Raw genomic sequence first — 19,238 nt, 5'->3', positions numbered from 1 at the left:
GAGTGGCCCATCAGGGCACCAGCCCCAGCTTGTCCTCCCTCCCTGCCACACCAACCATCACCAAAACAACCAGAACGCCCCAAAAATGCTGTGTCCCCACACCCAAGAAGGGAGAAAAGGCCTCATGCATCTCATTAAATACAGGTAGAAATTTATTAAGAGGGGGGGAACCCTCAGCTTTTTAAAAAAGTATCAAAAAGAGACAAAATGAGGTGAAGTGTCTGTCTTTGGCTGGAGCAGCAACTGGGGGGACAGAGTGGGGCTGAAAACTGGCCCAGGGTGGAGGGAGGGATGCAGGGACGGATGCAGATGCTCCTGAGCTCACTCAGAAGTGGTTGTAGAGAGGGAGCCAGGCCCTCAGCCCTTGAATATTCATCCCAGGACATCTGAACTGGAGGACTCCCACCTGCCCCCTGCTTTAAAAGCACTGAGGCCTCCAGCACCAAAGCAACACATCTCAGGGGAGAGACAGCCTGGCACCAGCCTGGCTCCAGACAGCCCAGAGTGGTCACCCAGACCCCTGGAAGGACCTGCCTTCGTGCCATGGCTGGTGGGAAGGAGGAGGAGATGCTGGGGAGAGCAGCCCAGGGCTGGGGGCAGGTGGGAATGTGCAGCCTCGGGCAGGGAAGAGGGAAGGTGACTGCCCCATCCTGCACTTCCCCATCTGACCAGCACCACTGGAGGAAGGGAGGGCTTCCAGCAGCTCCACGCTTTGACAAAGGGAAAAGGGAAACAGCAGGGACTCAAGGCAGAAGGTGGGAGCACCAACAGCTTCCTGAGAGGTCTGTGGGCTCCAGAAGCAGCCACACGAGATCCCCAAGGGGTTCTTCTCCATGTCTGCCTCACACCATGGCACTACAAATGTGGTCCTTGCCACTCCTCCCCTTCCCAAAAGAGAATTTAACTGAAATAAGGGAAAGAAAAGCCCCCTGTCCCAAGTCCTGCCTCTCTGTGCAGTCAGGAGCCATGTGGGAAGGCACAAGCCTCCTTGGGGGCCTCAGAGAGAACAGGGCTGAAAAATACATTTGAAGCTCAGCTCTGAACATCTTGGAGCCACGACAGAGACTCCAGGGAGCCCAAAATGGAGAAACCCTTGACCTAAAGAGCTGTGGATAAAAAAAAGTGCCCCTGCAAAAAGGGGGTTTTGTTCACAGTATGAGCTGCAGTGCTGCAGAGCACTGAGGTGGGACGGGGCCCCAGGCAGGCAGGGGCACAGGCTGGAGACTTCAGCAGCTTCACCCAAGGACTGGGAGTCCAGCCTGGCCATGGATACACCAAAGTCCCACTTCCCTCAGCCCTTTCCCCACACAGGCAGCAGCCAGAGTCAGTCCCCAAAGCAGTTATGGCTTTCCAGCATCAGGAAGGAGCCCCAGAAGGGTTGAGGGCAGGGCTGGCTCAGCCCTGCATCCCCAGCGTTGAGCAAGGGGTACCCCAAACCCACCATCCCTGAGGATGGAACCATGCTCAGGATCTGCCCCATCCTGGAGCAGCCACCACCATCTCCCACGGGCAGGGAAGGACCCACCCCATGGAAAACAACCGCCCATCCCAGCCCCGTCCCTGCCGGCAGGGTCAGTGCAGGACCTGCTCCAGCTCGTACTTCTCGCAGAACTTGCTGGTGAAGGGCAGGCAGGTGAGGTACTCCACCCAGCGCCAGTTGATGGGGTACACGTACAGCCACACCACCAGCGAGCCAAAGAGCCCCACGAAGACCAGCAGGGACACGATGATCATGGCCCGCTTGCGGTACTTGTCCAGCGTGCCGAAGGTGATGTAGGGCAGGAAGGCGAAGGACAGCAGGAGGCCGCTCAGGAAGCCGAAGAGGTGAGCGATGTTGTCGATCCAGGGCAAGAGGCCGCAGATGAAGAGGAAGAGGACGATGCCAAAGAGGTTGAGGAAGGCTTTCCAGGGTTTCTCCAGCACTTGCCAGCTTTGGAAGAGCTCCACGAAGAGGCAGGCCAGCAAGCCGAACTGGGACCCGGCAGGGCCCACCTGCAGGGATGGGGGAAGTCAGGGCTGGACACTGTGTCACCCCACACACACCCCACGTCCCCCAGGGATCCTCTCCTCCCCTAGCAAAGTGCATTTGGCTCCTGCATCCCTGTGCAGGATCCTGCATGGGGCTCAGGGGTGGGACCCTGGCACAGGGGGATGAGGAGGGAAGCAGGGTGGTGCTGTTTTGGCAGAGCTGATATTTTCTGTGACTCAGCAGCCAGACAGCATCACCCCCTCCCAGAGCACAGCCCCATCCTGGCACACCTGTGGGGGGATTAGGGCCCTTGGCATGATCTCATTTAAAGCCTGACAGGGTTTGGCTGGCAGCAGATTAGCCATCTGCCTGCCCAGGGACCCCGCACGCTCACGGACACGTGGTGACATGTGACACACACGGCATGTGCCAACACCACACGTGGGACAGGGACACCTCCCCATCTCCCACAGCAAACCCTGCCAGGGGGTGAGAAACTGTGCTCCAGCCCCTTCCCCAGATCTCTGCCCAGGATGGGGATGGAGAGGGGTGTCCTCTGGTTCCCTGGGAGCTGACAGGATTTGGGACAGAGCCCCCAAACCCTCACCTCTGCCCTGTAGGGTAGGAAGATGGCACTGGCCAGGTTGCCCGTAATGCCGCTGAGGATGAAGATGATGGAGATGCGATGCCAGCCTGCCAGCTTCTCCAGATCCCGCAGCACCGTCATCTGGAACGTCACCGACACCAGGCAGTGGATGATGCTGGGGAGAGGCCCTGGGTTAGAGACCCCTGCCCAGCCCTCCCACCCAGTGCCCCAGGGCATGAGACAGCTCACAGAACACCCCCACTGAAGGCACCTGTCACCATAGTCTGGGGGTGCCCTTCCCTCTTCTCTCCCACCCCATCCCTGGGCTATGGGGGCTCTGGCTCACCCGGCATGCAGGAACAGGGACAGCCACAGGCGGTAGAACTGGTCAGGGACCTCCGGGTTCAGGAAGGGCAGGAGCCCACAGACCTCGTCCAGGCAGTGCACCTGCAAAGGCACAGGTGAGCAAAGGATGGGTCACAGGGATGGGTTGCCAATGATGCCATGTAGCAGCTGTGAGGGGATTCTGGATGGTGTGGGGCACCACACCAGCAAGGTGGGCACAGCAGCAGGAGCCCAGCCAATAGCTGGGAAAGCCTCTGCACCTTGCATCATCCCTGCTCACGCCCATCCCAACAACATCCCATTCCTGGTAGGATACTTCAAAGCCTTTTGGCATCAGCATGGCTGCTGGGGTTGTACCCTGCCATGCCTCCCTGGCCCTGCTCACCTGCGAGCAGAGCGTTGCCTCCTCGTGGAAGTAGCCGTGCATGAAGTCGCAGTACTCCCGTGTAGTGATCTCGCAGCTGGCAGGGGGCAGGAGGGGGCTCGCTGGGGGCAGGGCACACTCAGGACACCCCTGAGCATCCCCCTCTGCTCCCAACCTGCTGCTACTGGGCTTCCCACTCCTCAAGGCTCTGTAACCTCCCTCTGCCCCCAGGCACAGCTCTGGGCACTGATGGGACAACACAAGGGGGGAGCCAAGCCAGGTGTCCCCTTTGCCGTGACCCACCTGCCCTTGGTGCCGATGCAGCAGGGCCTGCCCTTGATCTCACAGTCCAGGTGGGCAAAGCCCGTGTGGTTGGTTTTGGTCTCGTAGGTGCAGATCTAGAAGCAGGAGGGAAAGGAGCACTGGTCAGAGTTCCAGGGCTCCAGGCTGTCCCTGCAGCCCCCTGCTGGGCTCATTGCCACTGCCACCATGGAGCCACCAGCTGATGGTGGCACCAGGCTCTTACCGGCCACTTGGTGATGTCGTCTGGCCACACATGGGGTGGGTTGGATGCTGGCTCCTCACATGTCCTGGCAGGAGGAGGGAGGTGAGTCGGGTGTGTCCCCCCAAACACATCCCCACCTGCAGAGCAGTAACCCCCTCAGGCACAGACTGCTCTGGAACCTGCCCTGATCCTGCCCACAACACCCCACAGCAGCTCCTTCTGCAGGGGAACTCTGAGCTGCTGGACAACCCCACTGATGCCCACGGATGTTCCCATCCCAGCAGGACAGGGACAAGCACAACAGCATCACCTGCTGCTGCCCGTGTTTAGGACAGGCCCCACCTCAGTTTCCCCCACTTTCCTCTTCTTTATCACTCTCCTATGGTGTGAAAAAGCCTTCCATATCCTCAGACAAGAGGATTCAAGGCATCCAAGCTGGAAAGGCAGCCCCTCCTGCCATGTCCCACACACAGCCAGGTGACCTGGCCACCTCCACACAGCTGCTGTTTCTACCTGGGGTCCTGGTGACACACAGCCCCCGAGCTTCGCTTCTCTCCTGAGCCCATGGCTGGCGCGTTGCTGCCTGGCCACTTGATGAATGTTGCCAGTGTCTCCTGCAGGAAGCATGGAGAGACTGAGGATGCAGCAGGGAAAGCACGGCTCTGACCCCACATGTATCCTGCCCTGGTGCAGGGCAGGGTTGAGATGGTTCCCCCTGTTTTTCCCCAGGGATCCCCAGCCCTTCCAGGTGTCCATGGCAGGGGCACACACCGAGCAGTCCTGTGGCAGGGTCTGGATGCAGCCTGAGTTGTCGTTCTGGACGCAGCAGCCGGAGCCACGCTCCCGGTCCCGCTCGCGCTGGATGAGCCGCTCCACCTGCCGGTCCTTCCGGATGCAGGGGGAGAACTTGGCTCCCAGGTGGATCAGGTCGATCTGGGGACAAAGAGGATGCTTTGTCTGTGCACCTCCCCTTGCTCCAGCCACCCCCAGGGAGAGTTTAGCAGGGGCAGGGGGTCTCCACAGGCAGTCATGGTCTCTGTCATCCCAGTGGAGGGAAGGCAAGACCATCCCACTGTGATGCCACATGTCCCAGTGGGATGGGGGCCCAGGGCAGCAGGCTGGAGTGAGGAGGTTAAACTCTGCCCCCCTGAGGAGAGGAGCACCTCAGAGAACCCCCCCAGCTCAGGGCAGGGGAAGCAGAGTGTGAGACCAGGGGCCAAGGGTCTGGCTGGGTCCATACCGAGCTGGGCCCGATCCAGAAGTTTTCCTGCTGGATGTACTTGACGCTCTCATAGACACCTTTGTTCCTCAGCACCTGCCAAGAGAGGCCAGGGTCAGCTCCCACTGAAGGGGTGAGTGCTGAGGGGGTGTGCCCCTGTCTCCCTCCACTCAAAAGGGGCTGAGCAGCTCCTACATCCGAGGGGAAGGGCTGCTGGGTCCCACCAGCAGGGCAGGAGAGAGGAACAGCTCTGCTCCCACCGCATATTCTGCTGCAACACGGTGCTGCTCCTTCCCTTGCCCTGGCTCTTTCACAGAGCCTCTCAAATGCTGGAGTGCCACAAAGTGCTCCCAGTCCTCGCAGAGACACCGTGGTGGTTACAGTCTCCCCCGAAACATGGCTCTTAAACTTACTAACTCTGTCGTCACGTGCTGGGTGAAGCCAATGGGAGCGATGCCGTAGGTGCCGATGACCAGCAGGGTGATGAGAATGTGGACAAAGGTGATCCAGTATGTGAAATACGGCCTGGAGGGGACAGGACCCAAAATTGGAGTTGGTCAAAGATGGCTGGGCAAAGGGACACCGCAGTCCCCCAGACGCTGAGCCCCAAGCATTGAGGGGGACACACATCTGTGCTGGGGTGGTCGGTGTCCCTCACCGGTGGCTGTCGGTGATCTCCAGCTGGGACTGCACGATGCTGCTCAGGCTGCGCCGGTACGTCCTGTTCAGCCACTTGCCCACCACCCCCAGCCCGTAGTAGCGTTTCTTGCGGTCGAAGGCGAAGTGTTTCACTTTGGAGGCGATGCGCCTGCCCCGCCGCGGAGCCGGGCCCGCGCTGCCCGGCACTGAGGCGAGCCGGACACCCTCCCGCCTGTGGAGAGAGGAGAAACACATCACACCTGCCAAAAAGGACCAGCTGACAAACACCCCATGGCCAGAGCCCCGAGGATGCCCTGAGATGAGACTCTGAGCATCTCCTGGCTCCGTTCTCCCAGGATCATCATGGAAGTGCGGGGTACCCGTGGCAGGGATGGCTGGGGACATTGTCCTGCCTGCAGCAGGGCACCTGGGCAGCCTTGGGGACAACACCTGCTGAGGGTTGGTACTCACGGGGTGGGCTGCTCCACCTCGGGGGACACCCTGGCATCCTCCCCCACCTGGTGCATGCGTAAGTACGTGGCGGATAGAGGAGGTGACTCAAAGACGTCATCGGGCATGGAGTACGTCTCATCGTGCATGTCCATCTGGAGAGGGGGTGGATACATGTCCTTGGATACGTGTGATGGGTCAGAAACCCCCTGACTGAGCATTGCACTGGCCAAGGGGAGTGGGTGATCCCCAATGACATCCCACTGATGGCCCATCACAGGGTGTGAAATGTGCCCCCATGGCAACATCATTCCCTGTCACCAAGGCTGGGGCACAGCAGCCACCGATGCCTCTGTCACTACTGGGTGGAGTGCCAGCACAGGGCTCCTTGTGAGAGCCCTGCTCCACACCCAGCGCAGGGCACTGGGACATGCCCCAGCTCCAGCAGCCAGCATGGAACGCCGCTTGCCTTACTGAAGAACGACGAGTCCAGGGTATCAGCAGCATCCACCATGTCCTCGTCCATGAAGCTGGGGTACAGGAAGCTCCTCTTGCTCCTTCGCTTGGGAGCCAGCGGCTCCAGGACAGAGCGTCCCTTTGGCAGCACAAGCAAATGAAGGTAAGCAACCAGAAGCCCTCAGTGTTTGCAGTGTTTGATAAACTGAGGGTTTATCAGATCTTCCCTCTCCAAAGCCAAGTGGCAGGGATTAAATCCCAATCAGCCACCATAGCCACTCATGTGGGGAGGAACTGGCAGAAGATGCTGCCTTTAGCTTCTCAGAATCTGCACTGGACCATGGCCATGTTAGTCAGCTTGACAAGTGACCTCTGAATTCATTTGGTCTCATACCCACAAACCTATCCCCAAGGCTTGCCCAGGGCTCCTTGGAAGCAATAAAATTGCTGGAGAGGTTTCCCTGCCCCTCAGCAATGGAACCAAGAAAATTGGTGGTTTTTTCAGATTGTCCAATTTTTACCAAAACTTCTACCTTGAAGTAGAGCTCAGGTTAAACAAACCAATCTCCCCCCTCAACCCTGCCCTGGAGGGACAGCAGTCTCCATGCAAAGGAAACAGCCAAGAGACAAAGATGATGGGTGAAGGACAGAACTGAAACCCAGCTTAGGAAGATGATGCCCCTCACACTCCCAAAACTCACTCGGAGAAGGGCTGCGGCCGCCTTGAAGCTCATGTGGGCGACAGACTCCCTCTTCCTGCGCGGCAGGCGGCCGTAGCCCGAGCGGATGCTGTTGAAGGATGCCAAGGAGACAACACCGGGGGTGAGCGGGGGCAGGACGTGGTGGGGCGTGTGGGGACGGTCAGTCTCATCGGGATGGCGGAAGGGACGGCCCCTGGCCAGCGGGTCCACGATCTGGGGGAGGGAAGAGGTGTCAGTGCTGGGAGAGCAGGGCTGGGAGTGGGACCCCTCACCCTGAGCTCTACCTTGGGCATCTTGGCAGGCTTGGGTGACTCAGTGGCCTGGAAGGAGGGCACCTCCTGGCTGGGCAGCTCCATGTCGCGATAGGCGGGCTTCAGCTTGCCGTACCTCATGCTGCAGTGCTGCAGGCTCTTGCGCTGCCACTGCTGCCGCTTCCCCTCCCAGTCGCTGCTGACGCCGAACCACTGCGCTGTGCCCCTGCACACACGGTGGGCACACCTGTCACACAGCTGCTCCCCCACACCAGGGACCACCATCCCACCCAGGCATCCCCTCTGGCAGGCACTTGGGGTGTCTCAGCCTAGGCTGCAGCTGGGAAGTTTTGACTCAGCGATGGGTCAAAGGGAAGCGGAAGAAAGTGATTCTTGCGCTCCCTTCTTACACACAACTCTCCAACCCCACCCCGAGTCCTCTGTCTGTGCCCAAAATGTCCTGACATGGTCCCCTGTGAGTGACCCAGCCACGACTGGCGCCCACCCCGCCCTCACTTGCGGATGCTCTGGGACAGGGATGTCTGCCGGCGGAAGCCGGGCCGGCGCTCCGGGCGAGGCTCCTGCAGGCTCTTGCTCTTGCGGTAGATGGGCACCTTGGAGGGCTGGAAGGGACAGCAGGGCATTAGGGACAGGATGGCACCCGGCAGCCCCCCGAGCCCAGCATGGGACAGACGCAGCTCCACCACTCACCTCCTTGTGGGCACCGTCCTCCTCTGCCTCCCGCGGGGGGATGACAATGGACAGGTTGGGGGGTTTCTTGCTCTGCAGGCGGCTGCTGCTGGAGCGGCTGCCCCCGTTCTTGTCCCCAGCTGACATCTTGGGCTGCTGGTGGTCGGCAGGCTGGCAGAGTGCAGGGAGTCAGCCACAGGGGAGAACTATTCCCCCAGGAGCTTGTGTGTGAGGAAAGGCTGGGTCCCAGCAGGAGACGTGGCCGCCCCGGTGGGACATCACCAGACTGAGTCCCCTGTGTCCCTGTGGCTGGTGAGACCTTGCCATCATGAGCCCAGCTGCTGCATCCCCAAAACCCACATTCCATCCCTGAGTCTGGGGGTTATATCAACCCAAGGCTTATATCAACCACTCACTCCAGTCCCCTGGTGGGGTCACCAACACCACCCCTTCACCTGCTGGCAGTAGGGCAGGGATGGCAACAGTGCCCAGGTCAGAGCATCCCCACCACATCCCTGTGGGACACCCAGCTTTCACACTCCACCAGGATGAGCCTGACCATGTGCCTTGGAAATATGGGGGACCCCAGCAAGCCCTGGCCAGACCCGTGGCCCACAGCTGCAGCACATGGGAACACCAGCCCTCCCAGTTTGGCACGGGAGCCAAGGGGAGATTGCAGGGGATGTCTGCAAGGAGCTCCTCTTACCTGGGCAGGGTGGGAAAGGAGGGGATGCACAAGGCCTGAAAACACCCGATCCACATCCCCACAGCTCCCACGTGGACCTGCCATGTGTTGGGGTGCCCCATGAAGGGGAGATGCGGGACATTCCCCTCTGTCACGTGCATGCACACATCAGGCTGGGAGACTGAATCCCCCATGGCACCATGTGCAAGGAGAGGGAAGCTTAACAGCCAAGACGTGGTTAATTCCTCGAGAAATCCCCTCCCAAGGGTCCCTGAAGCCAGCTCTACCAGGCAGGGCTTTGCAGGAAAAGTAATTCCATCCGAGTGCAAGAGAACAAGTCCCAGATCCTATTAGAGACTACGAGGGCAATCAGAAGGGAGGCACAGCCCTCCCTGACTTCTTCCCATCCTCCTTGACCACGTGCCAGTGCCCAGGGGACTCACACAGGTCTCACAAGCATCTCTTTTCCCCCAGGACAGCCATGGCCATGGGAATGGTGTCACCTGCCATGTTTGCAGTGCCACTGGCTGCAAAATGCCAGCTTGATCCACAGGCCTGGTTCCTCTCCCTGCCCAAGATCCCAATGACCAGACTCTGACAGCTCTGCTCTCCTTAGGTAACATCACTTGAGCAACCAGATGAGTGACTGAGATCCCACCAGCCCCCTCTGCAACAGGATCCCATTGGCAGCCCATTCCCAAAGCAAGAGTCAGGGACAGGGACACTTTTGCAGCTCCTTTAGCACTTGGAGTCCTGAACACAATCCTTCCCTTAGACCACACCATCAGCAAAGCCTGGCTTCAGGAGCATGGGGTGCCCAAGGAATCAGCTTCATGGGGATGCAGGAGTCCAGAACCAGCTCCCCAGGGATGGGAAAGCCTGGAGCTGGCAGCACTAGCTGGAATTGCTGCCCTCCATCAGCTCCTGGGCCATGTGATAGCCTTCTGCTCCTGCACTGAAATGGGTGCTGGGCTCCCTCTCCAGCACCAAGCTGGGAGCAATCAACTCCCAGATTTCCCCTGGGGGTTCAGCCAGTGCTGGTCCCCAGGAGCATCTCCTCACCTCATAAGAGTGATAGGGATCTGCACAGTGATGGCAAACACCCACAGCAGCCTTCCTCTGCCTCTGTCCTTCACGCACGGGAGCCCAGGAACACGGCCCAATTCCTCCTGCGGGGAGAGGCTGTGATGAAAAGCCACACGTGGGAAAGTGGGAAAGTGGGCAAGGGCTGCAGGAGCATCCTGGCAGAGGGAGAGCTGAGCTCAGTGCTCCCTAGACCTTGGGGACAGGGCTGCAGGTGGCTGGACACCAAGGACAGGGATCAGCTGCTGGCACAGGGCAGCAGGAGGAGGAAAAGCCCCCATTTACAGCAATGCCCCATGGCAGGGAGTTTTCCCCTGCTGCTGCCAGGCAAAGCTCTAGGGAAGCAAGACACCCAGGAAGAGCAAGCTTGGAACATGAGTGCCTCACTGGGTATTTCATAGCTGCTAAACTGGGAGAGTGCCAGCCCCAGCAAGTAAAACTTTCCGTGCCACTGGTGAGCTGGAGACTCTGTTTGTTTTCCTCTCAGGGCAGCCAGCAACGAGCCCGAGATGGCAGCTGGGAATGGGAACACGCTGGGATCAGAGCAATCCCTGTGCCCCCCTCATCCTTCTGCAGCTCTGGGGAATGGCTCTGAGTGGTGAGAACCAGCACAGCCTGAAGCACAGAAATCGGAGCCAGCTCTTACACCCCTATCCCAAAATCCTTTCCCCAATTGCTCCCACCACAGGCTGCACAGCCCCAGATCTCTGTGCTTCCCAGCGTGTTTAAAATCCTGGTCTCGCTTCCCAGCAGCTCCCCATGCAGGGGTGGGGGGCTGGACTGGGCTCCCCCGAGGTGCCCCAGTCCCAGGGGAGCTGGCACAGCCCGGCAGGCACCTGCTGTCCAGTCACGGTCACGCGGCCGGAGCGCCTGTCACGGCTCTGTGCATCGGCACATTTGGCATTGAGCGGGAGGGGGAGGAGGGCAGCGGCCCCAAGAGCTCAAGGTTCCCTTGCCACACAGGCTGGAGGCAGCAGCCACCCCCTGAGCACAGATCCTGAGCCACCAGGAGCCTTATCCCGTGCTAGGCGGAGAAATCCCCAGCAGACGGTGCTGGAAGGTGTTTTCCCACTCACCACGTGCCTGGAGCTGGCGTGCTCAGCGTGGGAAAGGGCCAGACGGTGCCTCCACCCAGAGACAGCCACAAGCCTGGCCCTCGAGATCCCCTGCTCTCCCAGGTCCCTGTCACCCCCAGCCCTGGCACGGAGGGCTCTGCCAGCAGGAGTGTGGCTCCCTGCCTGGCAGCCCTGGCAGCCACCCCATCACAGGGCACAGCTCAGCTGTACATCCCCAGGGAGCCTCAGCCCAGTGCTTGGACACTCAGGCTGGACATGGTGGCTTTGTCCTGGGGACAGAAAAAGGAAGTGAAAGGCGACACACAGAGCTGACGGGGGGGATGGCTGAGCACATGCCCTGCTGCAGGGAAAGGGCAGGTCACAGCAGCAGGGGGTGACAGCCACAGGCATGTCCTGAGCTTGGTAGGAGCTGTGTTTTGGGCTGGAAGAAGGGTCCCGGGGGCAGCACGTTGCCACTTCAGGCTGGAAAAGATCTCCATGCAATGGCTGTTGCCATTGACCTACAGAGAGTGATAAACGGGCAGGGCATGGAGGGAGGACCGCCTGGTCTTGTTGCTGAGATCCCCCACTATCACCATGTCCCCTCCCAAAGCTTTTGGCTGAAGGTCACCAAAGCCTGACAGCCAGCAGTGAGGGACACAGCCTGTGCTCCCACAGCAGCAGGGGGTGAAGGCCCCACCCGTTCCCAGGAGGGCAGATGTGCTGAGGCCACTGGGGAGCAACTGGGATGAGGTTTGAGCCTTCAGCCAAAAAACACAAGGAAGGAAGGAAGGTGACCAGGGCTGGCTCCCAGCCCCAGAGCAAACCACAAGCACTGACCAGAGGAAGCACACCTAAGGAAGAAAGTGATGGGAAAAATTATGTGATCCATAAAAAGTGTCACTGATGGTCCAAGCAACACAAAGGGATCATCAGCCATAGCACAAGACAGCAGAGACAGCCCTGCAGAGCAGGCCTGGTTGGATGCAGCAGGTTAATGGATGCTTGGGGAAGGATTGAGATCTCTCTCCCTGAGCTGGCACTGGGGGAAGGGACATTATTGGAACAACAGAGAAAGCAGCTCTGAGCCACCCAAGGGTGTGGGGCAGGGACTGGGACCCCCATGAGCACCCATCACCCTGAGCACGATGAGCCCCAGCTCTTCATCTCCACAGGGCAGTGAGAAAGGGGCCAGCAGTGCCACAGAGCCCCACACACCCCCGCAGCCTCCGCTGGCACCCAGGAGCCCATCAGGCTGAGATGCTGCTGCCGCCCATCAATGATTCACAAGCACGTTAAAGACCTCTCTCAAGGCTGGAGCCGCGTTAAAAGCTGCTCCCAGTTATTAAGAACTCTGGATAGGAAACTCAATTTGTGCAACTGCTCTGAGCATCAAGCTCCTGTGGACTCACACCCGAGCAGAGACCCAGCAGCTTCTCTGCTTCTGCTCCCTTTCAAAAAGCTTTTTACCACTTTGCAGTCTCAGGTTTCAGGCATGAAGAAACGGAGCCAAAACACAAACAGCTCTAGAAATAAAAACGTATTACTGGAGAAAAAAAAAAAGGAAAAACAATCCATTTTTTCCCCCCACGTGTCCCATCCCTGTCACAAAGGAAATGGATGGCAAAACTGTGAGAAGCAGGGTTTCGTTCTGAGTATTGAGAGAGGCCCTCTGTGCTTCAGGGGGTATGGTTAGCTGTCCTCTCCCTTATCACTGAGCCACACGGTCAGCACAGACACCCACAGGGGCTTAAATCTGCGTCTCTGTGATGCTGGGGTAGGAAGATGGGGCATGGATGAGTGATGAGATCCTGTCTGATGCCCAGGGCGTGCAGGCAGCCAGCACACACCTCACCCACACCACCAGTAAAACATCCTCACCCATTTTCCTCCGTTGGGAAGGGCATTGGGCAATGGCAGCAGGCGAGCTGGGAACACGGCACGCCCCAGGAGGAAGGAAAGCGGCTGGGGAGCTGTGCTGGACCTGCTGATAAAGCGAGCCCTGCCCCGGGGAGGGACACGGGGCCACTCGCACCACTGCACACCACAGCCTGCACTGGGCTGGGGACCAGGAACACAGCCCTGGGCTCCCCAGCAGCCCTGGCTGATGCTATCCCTGGGCATGGAGAGGGAAGGACCTGCCTGCAGTGCCTGGGAGCGGGTAGAAAAAGCCATGTGGAGGATTTCCCACATCCCATTTCCCACTCTCCTTAATTTTTAGCAGCCGAACAATCCCAGCCCAGCCCAGCCCAGCTGACACCCAGAGGCTTCCCAAGCTGCTGGGGTGGGTGTGGGCCAGGGTCCCTCTGTGCCACTGGCCACCCACCCCACATCTCCCCACTTCCCTGGGGTCTGTGCACCCCCAGAGCACAACATCCCCAAGCAAACCCACCCTGCTTCCTGCCACGGCACACCGGCCTGTGGCTGCTGCTGGAGGGGACCCTCAGCACGCTGCTCCCCTCCTCAGGCTGCAGCTCACGCCAAGGCAGGGACATGCAGGCTGAGACTTGGAGACACCCCAATGGCTTCGGGGAGAGCAAAGGGCCAAAGTCTCCTCCGGGAGCGAGGGAAGCGCAGCAGCTCCGCGGCTGAATGTGCAGAGGGGTCACGGGCAGGGCCACAGCACACACAAGGAAAGCTCATTTTCGTTTTTCCCCAGCCTACCAGGATTGATTTAACTCTGTTTTACCTAAGAACTGATTACTTACTCAAATCTACTCCAATTCCTTATTAGCTTGGCTTAAACACAGAGGGCACAGGCATGATGGTGCAAGTGTTTCAGCCCTGGCTGCACCTTCTGGAAGGGGCTGAGGGGTCCCAGGTTGGTATTTCCCCGAGGGAAGGGGACAGCCTGCCTGCAGGCCCTGTGCCCGCCATCCCATGCTGCAGGTCATTACTGAGTTCACTCCCACTTCCCTCCCCGAAGCAAAATTCTTTGTATGAAAGGTCAGTGGGGCTGGAAGGGACACTCCTCCCTCTGGCTCTTCTGCTGAACACTCATTCTTCCAGCAGCTCTTGGTGCCAGGGCTCTGGCTGGGCTTGCAGGCTTCCCCAGTCCCCTGCTGCCCATTTCAGAGCACACTGAGGCACCCAGAGCAGCACAGGGCTGGCAGAAATGCCCCATATTTACAGAGGGTTCCCTTGCCCTGAGCTCTGACCATCCCCACGCTGTGTGGGATGCAGCAGTGGGAGGTGGTGCTCAGCCCTGTGCAGGAATTTGGCTCATCCCAGGGACGAGATGAGCCCTGGGCTGGCAGCAGGACCAGCCCCCTTGGCTGCAGCTGCCTATCTCTGGGAACAGACTCCTTTATCTCAACACAGCCATTCCAAGGCTTGTACCAAGTGCTGCTCACCCTGACAACCCCTGTGCAAGGGGGAGCCCTGGGTGGACACCAGCAGCCACCTCCTTTCCCATTCCAGGGCCAGCAGCTCCCTGAGGAGAGGGGAAAAGGACCTTGTGGTGTCCCTTTGGGCTGTGGATGGTGACAGCTCTGCTGGCAGGGGGCTGGAGGCTGTCTCCCAGACACCCCATTAAGTCTCAGTGCTCCCAGGACAACTGGGGGAAGCTGCTCCTCCCTCCTCCTGACCAGCAGCAGCTGAGCGTGGGTGGGCCACTCCTCGCCTTCCTTCCTTCCCCTCCTGATTGCAGGAGGCCTGAAGCGCCCAGAGCTGCACCCTGCAGAGGAAAGCCCGACTGGGAACAGCTCACCCCATCCAGCAGGGAGCAAACCCAGCACGGGGAGTCCTACACTCACTGCTGCCTATGGAACGTGATGCTCTTCCCACCACAGCATCTCCATGGACCTGTGCCAGGCAGGCACTTTGCAGCCTCTCAGCTGCCAAGAGCTGGAGATGGGGTCTCCTCAACCATCTTCATCCTCCTGCCTGCTGTCCCACCCCTGGGAAGCTGCACCCACGCAGCTCAGCCAGGGGCTGCAGATGCTGCTTTTTAAGGAGCCACCTCCATGTCCTGCCCAGGAGAGCTTGGACTGGGTTAAGTCACCAGGTACAAGGAGTGACTGGTTATGGGATCACCCTTGGGAAAGCCATATGACAACAGCACAGCCCTGGTGACACGTCCATGGGGGAGCTGAGGCTGGGCAGGACACTCCAGCACCGAGGGCTGGGGATTCCTCATCTCCCCATGGACACAGAGTGCAGCCTTTGGGCTCACACAGAACAGGAGATCACTCCCAACCCTCCCTGGCGTTCCTGCAGGCTGGAAAATTACAGGAATATCTACATCAGACCCCCAGTGTGCAGCATGACACATAGGGAGTGAATCCAGCCCCATGGGAGGGGGCACAGGCACACTGGGCATTTTGGGGGACACCAGCCACACTTCTTCTGCCCCCAGTGGGTCTGTCAGACCAGAATTACATCAGGAAATATTACTTTTAAGCAAGGAATCAATAAACCACAAACCAACAGAGGCTGCTCGAAGGAGAGCTCCACTGCCCTGGGAGCTGCAGCAGCTGGAAAAGGCGTCTGCAGATGGGAGGGATGGTCCTGTGGGATGGCTGTAAGGCAGGAGCATCCACTGAGTGACCCTGAATGGCTTCTCACAGGGCTGGACATGCAGCCATGACCATGTGCCCTCCACACTGCTGGGTTTCTTCCTCCCATCCAGCGTCAACAGCTTGGGAAAAGACCAGGGAGCATCCCTGGGCATTGTCCTGCTCCCTCCTGTCCCATGTCCCACTGCAGCCTCTGGCACACAGCATTGAGTGGGTTTGTTTATACCTGCACTCCCCAAGGCACAGCCACAGCATCAGCCCTGCTCTTGGGGCTGCACCAGCTGTCCCCGAGGTGACAAGCTGCGGCTCCACCGGACACCTCCATGCTTTCTGACACCTTTGTGGCATTTCATAAGTGGGGAAACTGAGGCATTCCCTGTCTCCTCACCCTGCTGCTGCCCCACAGGCAGGGAGCTGGTTTCTTCTCTATCAAAGCCCACACAGCTCTCCCACTTTTAAGTTCCTGGAGGACGAGGGTGGAGGAGGAAACCCTCACATGCAAACCCTGTAAATCTTTGCTCCCCTGCCCTCCCAGAGCAGTTATTTCGGGGTCACCCCTGTCCTGTGTCAGCTAATGTGACCAGCACCCCGCAGTGCTTGTCCCCAGGGAGTCCCCAAGGACGAGGGGGACACTGACACAGGGGTCCCGTGTGGTGGGCAAGCAGAGGCAGGGTTGGTCTGGGCCCCTCCCTGGCTCCATTCTCCACCTTAAATGCCTCATTAAGAAAGCAACCAGCAAACAGCTGCTTTTTTGTTGGTTTTTCTGTTGTTTTTTTTTTTTTTAAATAACAGGGATTAAGTGGAAAAAAGGGGTCCCAATGCCAAGGGTTTCCTCCATACCTACCAGCACACACAGAGCTCTCCAGGCCGACTCAGACACCAGGAAATGACCAGAACTCAAAGCACTGCACGCTCCCAAAGGACCACAGCTCCTGGATCTCTGTAATTAAAAGGGATTGCGCCCACCCCCACTGAGAGCTCGCTGTGTTATCAGACATCTCACCGGCAGGACAGCGGAAAGCAAAAGTCATTAGGTAAAAAGCTCCTCAAGAGGAGGAGAGTTCATGATCCCATCACTTGTGGGCTCATATAGATTTAAGTAATTAATTTTCAGCTTTCATTAATTGACTCCTTCAGTGCTGAGCCCCTGACAGCACCAAGCCTGCACTTGTTCCTCTGGGTCAGGTCCCTGCAGGACTCCCAATGCCCATGGGAAATGTGGAAATGCCTCACAAGCCCCATCTTGGTCTGGGCAGCTCTGCAACTCCCTCACCAGCTGGTTCTCCATCACCTGTCTCCTGCTTTCTTTGGTAATGAGCTCTGTTCTGATTCCTGGCTTGTCCCAAGGGCTGTTTCCAGCTCAAGAACAACCTTCCTTAAGGATGTATTTGGGGAATCCCTCAGCTTCACTGTAAGAGCTAAACAGGAGCCGCATCCAAGAACAAAACACGGACCCAGGACAGCCACGTGCTCATCCTTCATCCCAGCCCAAACATTCCCCAGTGCATCCCAGCGAGTGCATTCCCCCCGAGGGCAGTCCCTTCCCCACCGGACTCACTTCCCCGTGCTCTGCATCCCCAGCTCCGAGCTGCTCTCCCAGCATCCACAGGCATCTATTGTTCCTGCAGGGCTGCTCTCACACAGCGAGCACCCACACGTGCATCTCACAGCCAGCACCGGGCCCGGCCCCAGCTCGCAGGACTCACATCAGGGCTCTGGGCTGTGGTGTCGAGCCCCACTCTGTGGTTTGCCCTTTCTCACTCCGGGGCTTGCAGCAGCTCCAGGTGTCCCAGCGCAGCTGCAGCGGTGCCACAGAGCCCCCATGACGGGGAAGTGGTAGGTGGTGGTCACCTGCTTCACAGCACACCAGAGCAGGGCTGGCAGGAGCCACCTCCACATGAACAAAAGGTGCTGATCACCCCATTACCTGCAAAGGAGCTGGGAGCCCAGGGAGCCACATGTGAAGCCAGAGCTGAGCAGGGCAGCACAGGCAGAGGCAGCTCTGGTTTCTCCAGGGCTCAGCTGCACTTGAACCCTCCAGATCATTTTGGAGGTAGGGCAATTCCAAGCTGGTTATTCTCCACTTGGAAAAAAGGCAGGAGCCAAAGGATGCTGCTTCAGAGGGCACAATGGAGTGAGCTGAGCGGGCAGCATTCCCTCGCTCAGGACAGCCATGGCACTGTGGTGGGCTGCACTGCCCGGTTCCCCGGCTGGGCTGGGAGGCTGTGTGCCCAGGACAGCAGCAGTGTGATGAGCTCACCCTGGGAATCCCCAGGAGCAGCCACCCAGGGACCGGGAAGGTGCGAGCAGGAGAATGTCCTGGCTCCTCGTGGCGAGGATGACGCCAGGCTGGGGAAGAAGGCAGACACTTCCTCTTTGCCACAGGGACCCAGTGTGACAATGCAGCCTCTCAGGGCCCCTTTCCCCTGCAGAACGAGCGTCTGGGGGGCTGAGTGAGAACTGCAGGGTCTCAGATCACCGTGGGCACCACCACCTGGCTGCAGGGAGCCTGGAAGGACAGTGTCTGCCCAGTCCTGCCGGCCTGGCAGCAAGGCAGGGCAGGATGGGGTAGAGCTCAGCCTCACCCCTCCTGGAGGACCAACAGCGAAAAATCTGACTAAAATATCCACACATAGCATCCCTCTGCCCCCGGCGTGATGTACACACGGACGGAGGATGGCCCGAGCCCTGCTCTGTAAGGGTTTTGTTCGCCTGCGAAGGGCTGGTGGCAGCACTCGCCACTCCAGGCAGCACGTGTGAGCGTCCCAGAGCCCTCACCCAGACCTCAAAGCAGCTACAACAACAAAGCCCTGGCGGGAGGGAGGGCAGGAGGATGCTCGGGGTCAGGGAGCCGGTCCCCGCCCAGCTGCCCTCGCCTGCTGCCGCTCCTGAAGGGAGCCCCGCTCACCTGGGGAGGGGGAAGATCAGCAAACGCGAACAAAAACCACCCGCCCGCCTGGTTATCGGGCCACCGGCGCCAGAAAGTAGGTTAGAGCTTTCCTCCTTGCCTCGGCCGGGGAGGGTTTTCCCTCCGGCCGGGTCACCCCGCCGGGACACGCACCCACTTCCCCCTGTGATGGAGAGGAGGAGGAGGAGGAGGAAGAGCCCGGCCCCCGCCATCCGTCCGGGTGCCCGCCCTGGCGGCGCCGGGCAGGGCACGGCCCCGGGCAGGGGGATCCGGGAAGGGTCCGGGGTGGGCAGGGGCAGCCCCGCGGGGCCGGGCCGGGCCGGGCCGGGCCGGGCCGGGCCGGGCCGGAGCGGAGGAGGAAGCTGGCGGGACGCGGCGCTCACAAAGCAGCAACAAACCGGGCGGTCACGGAGCGGCGCGGAGGCACCGGGACCCCCCGCCCCGCTCTGCTCCCCTGCTCGGCCCCGCTCACCTCGGCCCGGAGCCGCTCCTGCCCCCGGTGCCACTCCCGGTGCCGGTGCCGGTCCCGCGGCAGCCGCCGCCGCCTCCACCTGGGCCGGGCGGGGCTGGGGGCGGGGCCGGGCCGGGGCGGGGCCGGGGCGGGGCCGGGGCGTGTCCCGGGGCGGGCTCTGCTCCCGGGCTGGGCTCTCCTCTCGGGCTCTCCTCCCGGGCTCTGCTCCCGGGCTCTGCTCCCGTCCGACACCGGCCCCATCCATGGCGAATCTCCCGGGGGGAATGAGCCCCCGCGGCACCGGGAGCTGCGAGCCGGCACTCAGGCAGGACCGGGAGCTATCGGGACCAGACACTATAAGAAC

The 19,238-nt window shown here is 60.0% G+C and overlaps 1 protein-coding gene and 1 long non-coding RNA gene across 4 annotated transcripts; one reads left to right on the top strand and one right to left on the bottom strand.

The window, feature by feature from the left end:
• Window positions 1-129: 129 nt before the first annotated feature.
• RHBDF2 (rhomboid 5 homolog 2) lies at window positions 130-18,985 on the bottom strand. Of its 3 annotated transcripts, none has more exons than XM_086857779.1 (19): window positions 18,896-18,983; window positions 9,923-10,029; window positions 8,197-8,346; window positions 8,002-8,108; window positions 7,519-7,711; window positions 7,235-7,447; window positions 6,547-6,672; window positions 6,099-6,232; window positions 5,647-5,859; window positions 5,402-5,513; window positions 5,010-5,084; window positions 4,541-4,702; window positions 4,283-4,383; window positions 3,791-3,854; window positions 3,568-3,662; window positions 3,286-3,361; window positions 2,902-3,002; window positions 2,577-2,730; window positions 130-1,992 (listed from the first exon to the last, which is right to left on the bottom strand). In XM_086857779.1, exons 3-19 carry the CDS (start codon window positions 8,320-8,322, stop codon window positions 1,573-1,575), a joined length of 2,472 nt encoding a protein of 823 aa, XP_086713905.1. In that variant the 5' UTR covers window positions 8,323-8,346; window positions 9,923-10,029; window positions 18,896-18,983; the 3' UTR covers window positions 130-1,572. The 3 variants fall into 3 exon arrangements, with proteins under 3 accessions (XP_086713905.1, XP_086713904.1, XP_086713903.1); XM_086857778.1 differs by having other exon boundaries at window positions 9,923-10,042; window positions 18,896-18,976; XM_086857777.1 differs by lacking the exon at window positions 9,923-10,029 and having other exon boundaries at window positions 18,896-18,985.
• Window positions 14,556-18,398, top strand: LOC147649800 (uncharacterized). Its single transcript, XR_015278098.1, has 2 exons — window positions 14,556-15,004; window positions 16,308-18,398. It is a non-coding gene; the product is annotated as an uncharacterized LOC147649800 (long non-coding RNA).
• Window positions 18,986-19,238: the final 253 nt, after the last annotated feature.

Source organism: Cyanistes caeruleus, chromosome 19 (genome assembly GCF_971803275.1).
Source record: "Cyanistes caeruleus chromosome 19, bCyaCae1.hap1.1, whole genome shotgun sequence".
NCBI lineage: Eukaryota > Metazoa > Chordata > Aves > Passeriformes > Paridae > Cyanistes > Cyanistes caeruleus.
The sequence above is the reverse complement of the archived record's forward strand: the minus strand, read 5'-3'. Positions and strand labels throughout refer to the sequence as shown.